At 47.6% G+C, this 14,333-nt stretch overlaps 1 protein-coding gene across 11 annotated transcripts in view; it reads left to right on the top strand.

Moving 5' to 3' along the window:
- Window positions 1–14,333, top strand: part of RBMS3 (RNA binding motif single stranded interacting protein 3) — a 1,098,743-nt gene that overhangs the window by 454,289 nt on the left and 630,121 nt on the right. For 4 of the 11 annotated variants that reach the window (XM_074984407.1, XM_074984405.1, XM_074984411.1 and 1 more), the window contains exons 1-2: window positions 13,192–13,552; window positions 13,874–14,084. The exons of the other annotated variants lie outside the window; for them this stretch is intronic. In XM_074984407.1, the coding sequence (XP_074840508.1) occupies window positions 13,524–13,552; window positions 13,874–14,084 (240 nt within the window). In that variant the 5' untranslated portion in view covers window positions 13,192–13,523. Of the gene's footprint in view, window positions 1–13,191; window positions 13,553–13,873; window positions 14,085–14,333 lie in introns of those variants that run through there. 11 annotated transcript variants of the gene reach the window in all.

Here is a 14,333-nt window from a genome sequence, read left to right as displayed (position 1 = left end):
AAGTGTGTATGTGGAGGAACAGAATAATGTCACTTTGGCAGCTGAATCCACCTTGCACATATGAAAAGGAAGAGCGGTGACTGGAAGGTCACTTACCTCTAAGAGTAGACCTCCAAGAGTCTGCTCCTTTTTTTTCATAAGTCTTCTATCCCATGATAGGTAGCATCTGTGTGTTATGCTATTAGACTTTCAGTTAGTGACATTAAATCAAATTAGCCTGATAAATGAAGTATTAAATAGCAAGTTTCTACAATCAGAGGCATCATTTTAAGGTCTCTGGACTGCATAGGTTGACAGATCTAGAAATAAAATCAGTATTCTTCTTGTAGCCCGTTGTAAACAAGCTGTCAAGCATCGCTACAGTCTCCTTTGAAAATAGCTTTGATGAGTAAATAGTGAAGAATAAAAGCAGAGAGACAGTGTCAAAAACATAAGCCCAAGATAATTGTTGTTGGTTTTTTTCTTTACCTATTATATTTCTTTAGTTGTTGGCAGCTGTCTTTCTGCTGCTAAATAAGAACATTTTTCTCTCGTTTCTGCTCAGACAGTTTTGACATTGTTTTGATGCAAGTTAATGCTCCCAGAATGTATATTTCTACTTTTAAGGAGCAGGGGGTTAGCATTTCTTTGAATTCCTCCTTGATTCAGGTAGATGGGAATCAGCAAGACTTTTGTGTTAAAAGCTGAAAACAGTAGTGTTTTATACACAAGTCTTCATTATATTTTGAAAAAAAATATGTGCAGAACTGCACCTTAGCAAATAAAAAGAATTCTGAATAATTTTCTCCTGCTGGGAGCATCCTTTCTTTTCTCTTCACCGACCTGGTTATGAATGGGGAAATTTAAATGTTATAAAGTAAAAAAAAAACAAAAACCCAAATTATTTCCTCTATGCCTCCTTCCCAAGAGAATCATTTTGTGACAAGTAGTTTTTACCTGCTTCTAGCTTTCCAGAAATAGATTTAAGTTGACTTAATTTTGGTGAGATAGTGCCTCTTCTAGCACCTGTCTCAAAATTTATTTAATGGTCAGGGTTACAGTTGGTTAGTTCCAAAGTATGTTATATTTTTATATTGTTATATATAATAATAATATCTTATAGTATATGTAATAATTATATATTATAATATATACTTTTAATATAATAATAAAATATAATATTTTATATATTATATATTATTTCTAAATTTCATCTTGGATCTCAGTTTGTTCTTCTGCATGTCTTGTGAAATCCCCCAATGTTCTGTGATGGGTATGGTAATTCTTTTTCAGATGCGTTGGCACTGTGCTTGCTCACTAGCTTCCCATGACTAGCTCCATTATGGAGTCGCTAAGGAGCAGCCAGTAGGAGAGAAGAAAGTTGCAAAGTTTGCAACTGTTGCTTATTGAGATTGAACAAGTTGTTTTTACATTTGTGCGCATTTATACTTGGTAGGCAAACTGCTATTCCAGCTTTCAAGTGGATTCAGTTATTCAAATGCACTGGTCAGAAAATGAAGGGGATTCTATTTAAACCATGTGCTCCAAGTCACAGATGACTTTTTTGATGTCTTTATTTTGTAAATGGAAATTTTCCATTTTCCATCACCAGCATGCTTTGAGGCAGGGCCATCTGAAGATGCTTTTGCACGGCTGTACTGTGTTTCCATCTTTCTCTCCCAACTCTCATGCTTTCATATCAAATTTCCATCCTGATTCCCTTCACTTCTGTATGCATCCTTATGGGCCAGTCCTGAAAAGTGCTGAGCACCACTAACCAGCTGACTTCAGTGAGAGTTAAAAGTGCTCAGCACCTTGCAAGATCCAGGTACTAAGTGAAGTCTGCTCCATCTGTGTAAAGCTTGAATGTTTTGGTTCTTCAGGTGGAACATGTGAAGACAAAAGGCAGCTGAAATTCCCCCCCTCCCCCCTAGACTAGTTAGCATGGCTCCTGCACAGCATCCCTGGCAGCTGCTATTCCAGCTGGAATATCAATCACATACAGTTGCCCTAGCTGAGCAGGTTGTTTAAGCTACTAGATATGTGTAAATGGGAACATCTGTGCCACCTCCTTCCTGCTCCCCATCCTTTAGTGTGGGGCCTGTGGTACGAACTCATTCCCCAGCATATAGTTGGGATATGAGCATACATCTTTGGCTATTCTGCTCATGGCTCCCCTGTAAAGCTTAAATGGAGAGCCCTTGCACTAGTCTTCTGCCTCAGAGGAGAAATGGGGAAACAGCTTTAATGTAGTGGCCTGGGAAAGAATGCAGAGTGACTGAAGTGCGGAGGGGTGGATTCTTCTCCCTTTACCCTCATTGGAAGTCTTGCTTTGGTCTTCAGTGGGATAAGCATGTCAGCAAGCCTGTTCCACTGAGATCCCCCTTCCCGCAAACTGGGTTCATGTGCCTGAGACTTTGCCTCAGCCAAACCATGTAGTGAATGATCTTGTGTTAGCCTGTTACAGCAGTATCTCAGTGCCTCACAGTCTTCAATGCAGTCGTCTTACAACACCTCTGTTATTCCCATTTTAAAGATGGAGGAACTGAAGCACATAGAGTCTGTGTGACTTGCACATAGTCATGCAGGAAATCCATGGCAGAGTAGGGAACTCATGCTCATTCGTATCTTACATATAGGCTCTACACCAAGCACTGTCTGGGTGGACTTTGAAATAGAACTTTTGTTCATAGTTACATTACTATGTAGCATGGGTTAGCATGTAGATTACCACTGCACAGTGTCTTAGGCTATATCTACATTGCAGTCCATGCCACCACATTTATGGCACACAGAGGAATAGATATTCCACCTCCAGAGCAGCAAAGTGGTCATGTGCAAAACACTATGATCTCCTGCCATCATCACTTATGCCTTTCTTGGAGGTGTTTTTCCTAATGCCTATGGGAGAGCTCTCTATTGTTGACATAGAGTGTCTTCCCTATACATAATGTACATCTAGGCATGGCCTTAAACTAGTGAGCATCTACATTATCATGGTCATATGCATATAAACCCCACTGCCTTGTGGGTTATCCTGGGAAGGAGCAAGGCTAAGGGAGTAAACCCTGACAGAAAATCCAGAGCGGAGTCCTAAGGTGGTCCTGTGCCAACTTCTGGCATTGACCCAGCAACTCCTGCAGCTGAGCTGGTACCAGATGTGGAGGTTATCCTCTCCTTTGGACTATATCAGTAAAGCTGAGAGGGGAACACTGGCATCTGGGAAGCCCAGGGTCCCAAAAATTTGCCCAGGCTCAAGCCTGGAGAGGTACTCCAGCATCACTTAACAGCGTTGAACCAACACGGGAAGTAACAGATACTGGTTATAAGCTCTTGCTTGATTGGCGGAGAGAACGAGCACCAGGGGTTGCCTTCGACAGTGGGAGAGATCATCTCATCTCACTGGACAGTCACCGCCTGCCTCAAGCTGGGCAACCCCAGCCAGTAGGGTACTGTCCCGCCACAATTCACTGCCTCACTGGGTGCGTGAGGCTTAAGGTTCCCAAACCTGACAAGTGACTGAAATTTGAGCACCAGGCAAACCAATAAGAAAATCAACAAGAGAAGGAAACCATCAAAGTTTTAAGCTTGCTTGCTGGAATGTGCGTACCATGCTGACAGGTCTGACTGAAGATCTTCAGGACATCAGCGACACCCAAAAGACCACTGTCATCAATGAGGAACTGAAGAGGCTCCAAGTTGACACTGCTGCTCTGCAAGAGACGCGACTCGCAGATTCGGGATCTCTAAAGGAAAAGGTCTACGCCTTTTTCTGGCAGGGTAAAGCCCGAGAAGAAGCCAGGGAGCATGGTGTTGGCTTCGCCATCAGAAACACCCTTCTACAAATGGTGGAATTAGTCAAGGGCGGATCAGAAAGACTCATTCAGGTCATACTTCAAACTTGTGCCGGTGCTGTCCACCTGATCAGCGCTTACGTTCCAACCCTGTACGCCGCACCAGAAGTAAAAGACAAGTTCTGTGACGTGCTTAGTGCTGCCATAGTGCAAATACCTGCTCACGAACAACTGTACATCTTGGGTGACTTCAATGCGAGAGTTGGAGCCGATTGTGACTCATGGCCTTCTTGCTTAGGCCACTTCGGTGTGGGAAAAATGAATGAAAACGGACAGCGTCTTCTCGAACTTTGCACGTACCACAATCTGTGCATCACAAACAGATTTTTCCAAACCAAGCCACAGCACAGAGTGTCATGGAGACACCCATGCTCAAAACACTGGCATCAACTAGACGTGGTCATCGCTAGACGTGATAACCTCAAAAACGTCCTTCTGACACGCAGCTATCATAGTGCTGACTGCGATACAGATCACTCGTTAGTTTGCTCCAAACTCAAGGTGATTCCCAAGAAGCTGCACGGCTCTAAACCAACTGGAAGGCCCTGCATCGATGCCAGAAAGACGGCTAACTCAGAGAGAGCTGAAAAGTTCAGAGAGGACCTCAAGGAGAATCTGCGCAGCAGCCCTGGGGGTGCTGATGTGACATCCAGATGACAGCATGTGTGGGATACAATTTACAACATGGCCTTGTCGGTGTTTGGAAGAAGAGCTAGAAACGCAAATGAATGGTTTGAAGCTAACTCCGATGAGATGATTCCAGCCATTGAAAAGAAGTGCACTGTACTCCTGGAATACAAACGCTTGCCAAGCCAGAGTACCCTGCAAGCACTCAGAGCAGCCAGAAAAACAGTACAGCAGATGGCCAGGCGCTGTGCCAACAACTGCTGGCTCGAGCTATGCAGCAGCATCCAGACCAGTGCTGACTTTGGTAATCTCAGGGGAATGTACGAGGGCATCAATAAGGCATTAGGACCCATCCAGAACAAGATGGCACCTCTGAAATCCAAATCTGGTGAAGTCATCGCTGACAAAGCCAAACAGATGGAGTGCTGGGTCGAGCACTACTCCGAGCTGTACTCACACGAGAACATTGTGGTTGATACAGCCCTCGATGCCGTCGAGCTCCTACCAGTAATGGACAAACTGGACCAGGAACCAACTGTGGATGAACTGAAGAAAGCCATCTACAGCATTACAGTAGGCAAGGCCCCAGGCCAGGATGGTATACCACCAGAGGTAATCAAATGTGCCACAGACACTCTCCTGGAACCCCTACATGAGCTACTGTGCCTGTGCTGGAGAGAGGGAGAGGTTCCACAGGATATGCGCAACGCTAACATCGTAACCTTGTATAAGAACAAAGGAGACAGAAGCGACTGCAACAATTACTGTGGAATCCCCCTCTTAAGCATCACTGGTAAACTTTTCGCTCGCGTCATCCTTGGCAGACTCCAGAAGATTGCTGAGAGGGTATATCCCAAATCACAGTGCGGATTCCGCGCAGAAAGATCTCCCGTTGACATGGTCTTCTCTCTGAGGCAGCTGCAGGAGAAATGCAGGGAGCAGAGGAAGCCACTCTACATAGCCTTCATCGACCTGACCGACGCCTTTGACTTGGTCAGCAGGGATGGTCTGTTCAAACTGCTCCACAAGATAGGCTGTCTTCCATGGTTAGTCAAGATGATCCAGTCTTTCCATGAAGACATGAGAGGAACCATCCAACATGACGGCGCATTATCGGATGTTTCCAGCATCAGGAGTGGCGTCAAACAAGGATGTGTCCTTGCTCTGACATTGTTCGGGATCTTCTTCCCGCTCCTCCTGAAGCACGCCTTTGGATCTTCAACAGAGGGCATCTTTTTGCACACAAGATCTGATGGGAAACTGTTTAATCTTGCAAGGCTGAAAGCTAAGTCTAAGGTGCGAGAAGTCCTCATCAGAGATATGCTGTTCACAGATGACGCTGCTGTAGTGTCACACACAGAAGACCAGCTTCAGAAACTGCTGGATCGGTTCTCCAAAGCATGCAAGGACTTTGGGCTTTCCATCAACCTAAAGAAGACAAATGTACTTGCTCAGGATGTTGCTGAACCTGCATCAATCAGCATTGACAATTATACGTTAGAGGTCATCCACGAGTTCGTTTACCTTGGGTCCACCATCACTGACACCCTGTCACTGGAGTCTGAGCTAAATATGAGGATCGGAAAAGCGGCCACAACTCTGTCCAGACTCAGCGAGAGAGTGTGGAATAACATCAAGTTGTATACCCACACCAAAATGCAAGTCTACAGAGCCTGCATCCTCAGCACCCTCCTTTACGGCAGCAAGTCTTGGACCCTGTACGTCCGCCAGGAAAAGAGGCTGAACGTCTTCTACTTCCTCAGGCGCATCCTCGGAATATCATGGAAGGACAGAGTGTCCAACGCTGCCATCCTTGAGCAAGCTGGAATCCCAGCCATGCACACCCTCCTCAGGCAGCAGCGGCTCTGTTGGCTTGGCTACGTCCACAGGATGAATGATGGAAGGATCCCAAAAGACATCCTGTATGGCAAGCTAGCCTCCGGCAAAAGACCTCCCGGACACCCCCCGTTTTGCTACAAAGATGTTTGCAAGAGGGATGTTAGGGAGGCAGACATCGAGCCGGACAGTTGGGAGGACTGGCAGATGATCGCAGCAGATGGAGGCAGGAACTACACAAGGTCCTTCGGAAGGGTGAGATGAGGATCAGACAGCTAGCACAGGAGAAGCGAGCCCACAGAAAGCACAGTAAGGACCTGCCAGACACCCATTACACATGCAACAGATGCAGCAAGGACTGTCACTGTCATGTGGGCCTTCACAGTCACAGTCGACGCTGCAAATGATGATCCCATATGGAACTACAAAGGGTGCGATCCATAGTCTACGTAGACTGAAGGATGCTACTACTACTACTATGCATATAAAATAGTGGTTGATGAGCAGGAAAGAAAATATTCAAGACTGTATACTTGTCTTGACTGACACTATATTATGCCTGTTGCTGGCTGCTGCTGCTTATATTTTTTATTACTTTGAAACCTACGCTCTCCAAGTAAAGGACCAGTGCCCCATTATTCTAAGAGATGTACAAACAGAGCAAAAAAGGCAAAGCATTTACAAACTAAGGCAGAAGACAAGAAGTATAGAGATGGACCAACTGGGGTGTAAATGGAAACCATGAGACAATACTGACAATCATTATAGACAGAAATCTGAGCAAACCAGCAGTTTAATTCTTTTTGTAGGCATCTCATGGCAAAGGAGAATTTCAAAGGTGGATGCTGAGTTAAGTTTGTGGATGTTTTCAGGTGCTCCTCCTAAGCTGTCTTCCTGATCTTCACCAAGGGGAAGCCTGAGAGCACCTGTGGGGATGGCCCACTGGCTGCAGGACATGCACATCTGCACACCCCCCTCCTGTGCACAGGTGTCTCTGGAGGCACCACACCAGTTCAGACTGGTGTGACCAGCTGGTCATGGAGCACTGGGACAACCAGCAGTGCCTTCAGAAATTTCGTATGCAGAAGGCCACCTTCTTGGAGCTCTTTGCCTGGCTCTCCCCTGCGCTCCAGAGACATGACACTCAGCTGTGGCCCGACCTCCATGTGGAGAAGTGGTTGCAGTCATCCTCTGGAGGCTCACCAACCCTGATAGCTACTGCTTGTGGGGAAACCAGTTTGGCATGAAGAAGCCCCTGGGAGATCGTGCCACGTCCTGCCCTCAAACAGAAGGGGGCAGCCTCACAGTGGTCTCCCAGAGAGCTCAGAAGAAGGGGCTGGAAAGGTGATGGGGACCCCCAAGGGCCCAGGTGCTCCCTCCCTCAGTCCCTCTTGTGTGTATTCAGTTGCCTGCCTCTGTAGGTTGTGAGGGCCATCAACAAGATCCTGCTGTGGAGGGTCATGTGTCTGGCAGATTTTGATGAAGTTGTGGCTGGATTCACTGTCCTGGGGTTACTGAACTGTGTTGGGGCTATTGATGGGACTCACATCCCTATCCATGACCCGGAGCATAGCGTGGCCAAGTACATCAACTGCAAGGGCTACTTCTCCATGGTGCTGCAGGCCTTAGTCGACCACCATGAACAGTTTTGATGGACATTTATGTTGGGTGGGCAGGTGGGGAAAACAATGCCTGTGTGTTATGCAACTCCAACTGATGCTGGAGGCTGGAGGTGGGCATGTTAATCCCCCACCATGAGCAGACGGTTGGGGATCTGCAGATTCCACAGTGCGTTGTGGGGGACATGGCCTGCCCCCTCATGCCATCACTCATGAAGCCCAATACAGGCAGCTGGACCCCAGCAGGCAACTATTCCAAGCTGCCTGAACCACACCAGGGTGTAGGCCAAGTGTGTCTTCAGCCTCCTCAAGACATGGGTCAGGTGCCAGCTCACCTGCCTCGATGTGGGGGAGCGCAACATCCACCGGGCTGTGGGGCTTGTTGTGTCCTGCACAACATCATGGAGGAGCAGCGGGAGGCCTTCCTCCACAGGGTTGTGGGTGGCCACCATCCATGAGGGGCATGCCTGCTTATGAGCAGTTGGGAACAACCACCATCTGCCAGGCCCATCAGGATGGGCTGTGGATCCAGGAGGCCCTGAGGGAAAGCTTCTCACATGGACTCCACTAACCATGCCCAGGATCCCTCCAGCGTGGGCTTCGGGCCCACAGCCCTAACCTGTCCCCACTATGACCCCTCCCTTTGCCCCCTCACCCGTCCCTTTTCCCTGCACAATGAAGTGGGATGCGGGTGTGGTGACCAAATAACTGTATTTTACTGAACCAAAGGAAAATGTGACCAAAAGAAACTGAAATACAAAACTATTTAACGCAAAACAAAGTGCAAACGTCTTTGTACTATTCACAGTGGTGCAGGGAGCTGGGGACAGGGGCTGAGGGCCTCAGAACACAGAGGGGGTAGGGGGCCATGAACCAAAGAGGGAGCAGGATCCTGAATGGCATAGGCCTCAGGATCCCATCCTGCCGTGGGTTCAGGGCTCCCATCAGGGCTGGGGTGGGGCTGAGACGAGGAGGTCGAGACGAGGAGGCACTGCAGTTGGGTCTGGGTGGGCAAGGGGAAGAGGTCTGTACGGTCTGCACCTGTATCCCATGCCCTGGGGTGTGTGACACGTGGGGTACTCACTGGAGGGACCCTCCCCCAGCTCAGAGGACACCTGGAATGTGGCCTCACTGCCGAAGACCAGGTCCAGCACCAGGACAAGGCTGCTGGCCTCCAAGTCTGGTTCTGACAGGGGTTGGGTCTTGGCTGCATCCTCCTCTTCCAGGCACTCCTGCTATGCTGGGGGGCCCTTGAGCCTGGTGCTGACGCTCAGGCAAGGGGGTTAAGTGCTCCCCCTCCCCCAGGATGTGCTGCAGCTCCCTGTAGTAGGGGCATAATGGTGGTGCTTCCCCCGAGCATCGGGCAGCATCCTGGACCCATACATTCACCTGCCTGTGCTCTTTTACTTTGGCTCTCACTTGCTCGAAGATGCAGCTGGGGTGGCCCCGTTTGGCCAGGGTGGTGGCTAGATGGCTGTAGAGTTTGTAATTTCATTGCCTGGCCTGGGAGGTACTGCAGAGTTTCGTCCTCAGAGACGAAGACCCAGAGACCCAGGAGCACCTACATCTCTGAGCCAGACCAGGAGGGGGTCACCTCTTGGAGCCCTGGGGAGAGTTCTGTGAGCCCTGAGGCTGTTCCCTCAAGGGCCCGGAGTTGGGGGATGTCTCATGTCCCCTTCTGCTCTGCCATGGGGGCAACACTGACTAGGAAGCTGTAGTGTTTTTACAGCAGCTTGTAGCTCTGCTGCTCGCACGCTCTCAACTTCCTGACACAGCGTTCCCTGGGCTCCCTGTGGCTTTAAGAAGGGCCAGAGGCAGGAACCATAGAGCACTGATTGCTGCAGACAGGGTGTCCACCAGGACATATGCGAAGCATCCTGGAAGCCTTTTCTGTTGACTGAAGGCCCCCCAGAACATGCAGACCTGTGTCTTGTCTACAGATGTCCATGAACAGTGGCATCCTTCTCCTACAGCTGTTGACAAAAGTGCTCCATTCCGTCAACTTACTGTCAACAGAATGCACTTTGCAATCCGGACACTCCACAGGTTTTGACAACAAAATGGCAAACTAGACATAGCGCTAGGGAGGTTGTGGAAACTCCATCACTGAAGATAGTTAAGAGCAGGTTAGATAAACATCAGTCAGGGATGGTCTAGATGGGGCTTGGTCCTGCTGTGAGTGCGGGGGCCTAGAATCGATGACCTCCCAAGGTCCCTTCTAGTTTTAGGGTTCTGTGACCTAGAGAAGGGTCTGTTTCAAGGCAAAGATGGGGCCCAATTTGTGGGCTACAATGACTGGTATGTTAATAGTGTTGTGTTGCCGGTGATCAATACAATAGCTTTCAATATCAAGAGATAACTGGGAGTACTTGGGAATGAACACTAAGGGGATGATGTCTCCACTGCAATTTAAAACCTGCAGCTAGCTGACTCAAGCTTGCAGGGCTCAGGCTGAGCGTAGGGTTGCCAGCTGTCCAGTCGAAAGGGGAACCTGAAGGTGTCTGGTCAGATCTACTGACTGGAAACCCAAAGGCTGGTTACTGCAGTCAGGGAAGGTGAGGAGCTCATCAACCACTCCATCTTCTACTCAGCCAGGGCTGCCTCCTACCTGCATCAAACAGCTGCAGCTCCCAGGCCTAGCTCTACAGGCAAGTCCCTCCTGACCTGGCTGGGGGTTGGGGAAGAGAAGGGGAGGAGAGGGGAGAAGCAGCAGCAATGGGGTGGGTGGCAGGGGTGGAGCCTTACGTGGGAGAGGCAGGTCAGGATTGGTTCCAGCACTTCTGCTGGAGCGTCCAGTTCTAAAAAATTGCAAATTTGACACCCTAGCTAAGGCACTATTTAATTGCTGTGTAGGATCCCTGGGCCAGAGCCTAGGCTCTAGGACCCTGTGAGACGTGAGGAACCCAGATCTTGGGCTGCAGCCCGAGTCCAAACATCCATATTGTATTTAAGCAGCTGCTTAATGCAAGCCCTCTGATCCTGAATCAGCTGGCAAGGGCCAGCCACAGGTATCTAATGGCCATGTAGACACACCCCAGGAAGATTATTTGAGCCATGTTGAGTTTGAACTGATGGCTAGGCCTCCATGTCAGTATGAGTGGCCAAGATTTTTAAAATGAGCCTAATGAAAGCTGCCTCAGGTTTATGGCTGTCACATTTTCAGAAACCCTCCTGAACCTACTCTGCTACTTCTGCAGAACCCTAACACTGCAACTGAAAGTTTTTACCACTGGGAAAATTAGAGAATATATACCTAGAACTCAATGGTTACTCAACAGAGTCCTGTCTTCATCCAAAATATGTTAATTTGTGTGGAAAGACTCAATGACATTAAAGCACTTTGTTGATGGAAATACTTGCCATCTAGCAGAAACAGGCAATTCACAAGTAATGGTTTGCTTAGTTTGTACAGATGAGAGTAATTAATATTACAGATATTAGGGATGCAAAAGATCTGTTTAAGTTATACAGTCCATCACATAGCCGCTATACGTTCCTTTCCTGTGGGACTATCTATTTTTTCAATGCTTTGTCCCAGTCTGGTCTATGATGTTTGTGATAGGGCTGCCTCCTCTACTTCCCTTTTAAGCCATCATTCGGTGAAATGTTGTGGGCTGTGTGCAGGAAATCAAGCTAGATGATCAAAATAGTTCCTTCTGGCGTTAAAAAAAACAAAAAAAACAAGAATGCTGGGAAGTCTATTACACATTTAAACTGATCTCTCAGGACATTTTGTTTTCTTTTATCTGTAGTCCTCATCTTTCATCTTTATGATTTCATACCATAACTCCTGAACACACAGGCTTTCATCCCCTGACCTGTCTTCTCCAGAGTCAGATTCTCTGTAGCTGTGTGACTGCCACACATTAGAAACCATTTTCGGCCCTACATTGTATTACAGCATCAAGCCTTTAGCCTCTCTGAGTTTGTTCCATCTGTAAAATGGAGATAATAAAAATCCCCCACCCACATCTCATAAGCAAGTTGAAAGAATGAAGTTAATGTTTGTACATTTGGAGATGTGGGGTCAGATTTGCAATCAGCTCCCACAAACGGGGCCAGATTTTTGAAAGAACTCAGCACCTAGGTTCTGTTGCAAGACACAGCATGCTGTTTAAGTACTAAAATTAAAAATAACTGCTGAGGAAGTGAAACCATGCACTCTGTGATTGCAGTGATTCATTCATGAGTATCACACTTTTGCTCTGCCTCGGCTTTCTCCTTTTCTTGCTGGCAGGTAGTGGGGATGTATATGAATCCTTGCTCAACTTAATGCCATGCTTGCTTACAAGAACAGCAGTCTGACAAAGCAGAGTAGAACATGATCGCTTGTGTGCTGTGTCACGTGAAAGTGTGTGCCCACAAACCAAAACACAGCTGGCAGCTCTAATTTTAGACCTTACCAGCCTTGAAAAGTGGCCCTTTATAAAGACATCCTTTTCCCTCTATAAACAATTTGGTTGATAATACAGCAGCTAACGAACCTGCCGTAATATTACATAGAAATTAAATAAAAATGAAAAACATGCCTAATATTTTTTTAATCTACAGATAGAGAGGCAGCTAAAGGAAGATTTATGAATTAAATGAAATGTCACAAGATCTCGTGAACGTGTGAAAAATCAACCTGGGACTTATGTCCACAATAAGACACATGTATTTACTTTTGTATTTGTACAGTGCACAGAAATGATATAAGTGATCCATAGACACATATACAGTTGGTCCCTTCAGAAATATTGAAAACTTTGGCTTAAGTTGATGAGTCAGCCCGACTCTGTTGCAAGCCCTGTTTCTTTACTCAGGATTTTAGGGAGCAGGGGGAATGGTCATGGTACCAGTGTCTGCGCATGGCTCTTTGTGCTCTGGGCTATACCAGGAGATGGTGTGATGGATGATCAGTTGCTCATGAACGGTATTCTTAAATTATACCAAAGTCAAGGCAAGCTCAGGAGAGTTGAGCCCCTCCCCCACTTCATTATCATTCCCAATAGAGAAGTGACTGAAACTAGCCTTAAGATACTGGTTCTGTCCCTGCGAACACTTAATATTCATGGCCCTTCCCCATTTGTTTCTGTGCAGAGGTAGCTTATTGTGCAAATTAGGGTTTTTTTGGAGAAATGTCGCTAGACTCCGCTAGAGTCTGTGACCTTGCAGAGTCTTTCTTCTCTGCTTTTCTAACACGGTCACAAAACAGCAACAACAGCGCTTTATTTGTACTGTATGTTTCAAGCCTCCTCCTTTGCAGCAGCAGCTGAGTCCCAGGTCTTCTGGCTTCCCGGCTGGCCGCTTTGCTCTTGTGACTTTGCGAAGCGCAGAATCCACTGCCGGCATTTGAAGTTCCCCGGGTTGAGTTACACCACCAGCGAGCGCTGCTGTAAAACTGCTTTGCTTTCCGAGATAGCCAGCAGAGGGAACCGGGACTTGGCTTGCAGCAGGGGCTGGGAAAGGAAAAAAAAAAAAAAAAAAAAAAAAGCAGGCTGCTGCTTCTTGGAGGAAATACTGCAGCCTTCTGGACTGCGTCTGCTTCTCCGGGGAGAGGCTGGCTGTAGTTCCACCCACCCCGGCTGGCAGGAGGGGGTTTGAATGAAGACAAGCCCCAAACACCATGGCACGCCGCGAGGGAGGCAGCAGCAAGTAGGCTGTGGAGAGCTGCGTTTTGATTCGATTTGATTGTTTAATGCTAAAGGGCCGGGGGGGAGGGCTGGGGGAAGAGCGAGAGCACGAGCGGGTCCGCAGAGGTTTGGAGTTCCACGGGCTTGCTGATTTCTCCAGCAGGACTTTTTTTTTTTTCTTCTTTCTTTCTTCTACCGACGCTGGCAATTGACATTACTACAGCCAAGCTGGCTAGGAAAGCGACCGCTGTTTCCTGAGGGGAGGAGGGGGGGAAACAAAGCAAGATTTTTTTTTATCTCTCCCTGTGTTTTGTTTTTGTGATTCTTGCCGGGTTGGACGTAGTGAGCAAGGCAAGGAAGTCTCGAAAGCCTCATCAGTCACCGGGACTGTCAGGAATAGTGGTTTAAGAGGAAGAAAGGCCTGGGGCACTACTCCCTGTCAACGAGTTCCCTGCATCGGAGATAAAGATTTCAGCTACATGGGCAAACGCTTGGAACAGCAGCCAATGTACCCTCAGTACACTTACTACTACCCTCATTACCTCCAAACCAAGGTATGGTACAGCACTTCCCTGCCTGTCTAGCCCTGTGAATATGATCTCATAATGCACTGAGTGGAACGATGGATGGTGGAATGGAATAAATAACCGATATTTGGTGGTTTGTTTATTTTCTCCCTTAAAATCAGTGTCATGCTGGGCAGAGCTAATAGCCGGGAACAAGATGGTCAGGGATTATACATTTAGTTATTTATTTTGACAGAAAACTTTACTGAATCCCTTTAATTCTTCCCTCCCTCCAGT

Source organism: Carettochelys insculpta, chromosome 2, assembly GCF_033958435.1.
Source record: "Carettochelys insculpta isolate YL-2023 chromosome 2, ASM3395843v1, whole genome shotgun sequence".
Classification (NCBI taxonomy): Eukaryota; Metazoa; Chordata; order Testudines; family Carettochelyidae; genus Carettochelys; species Carettochelys insculpta.
This window is presented reverse-complemented; position numbering and strand designations above follow the sequence as displayed.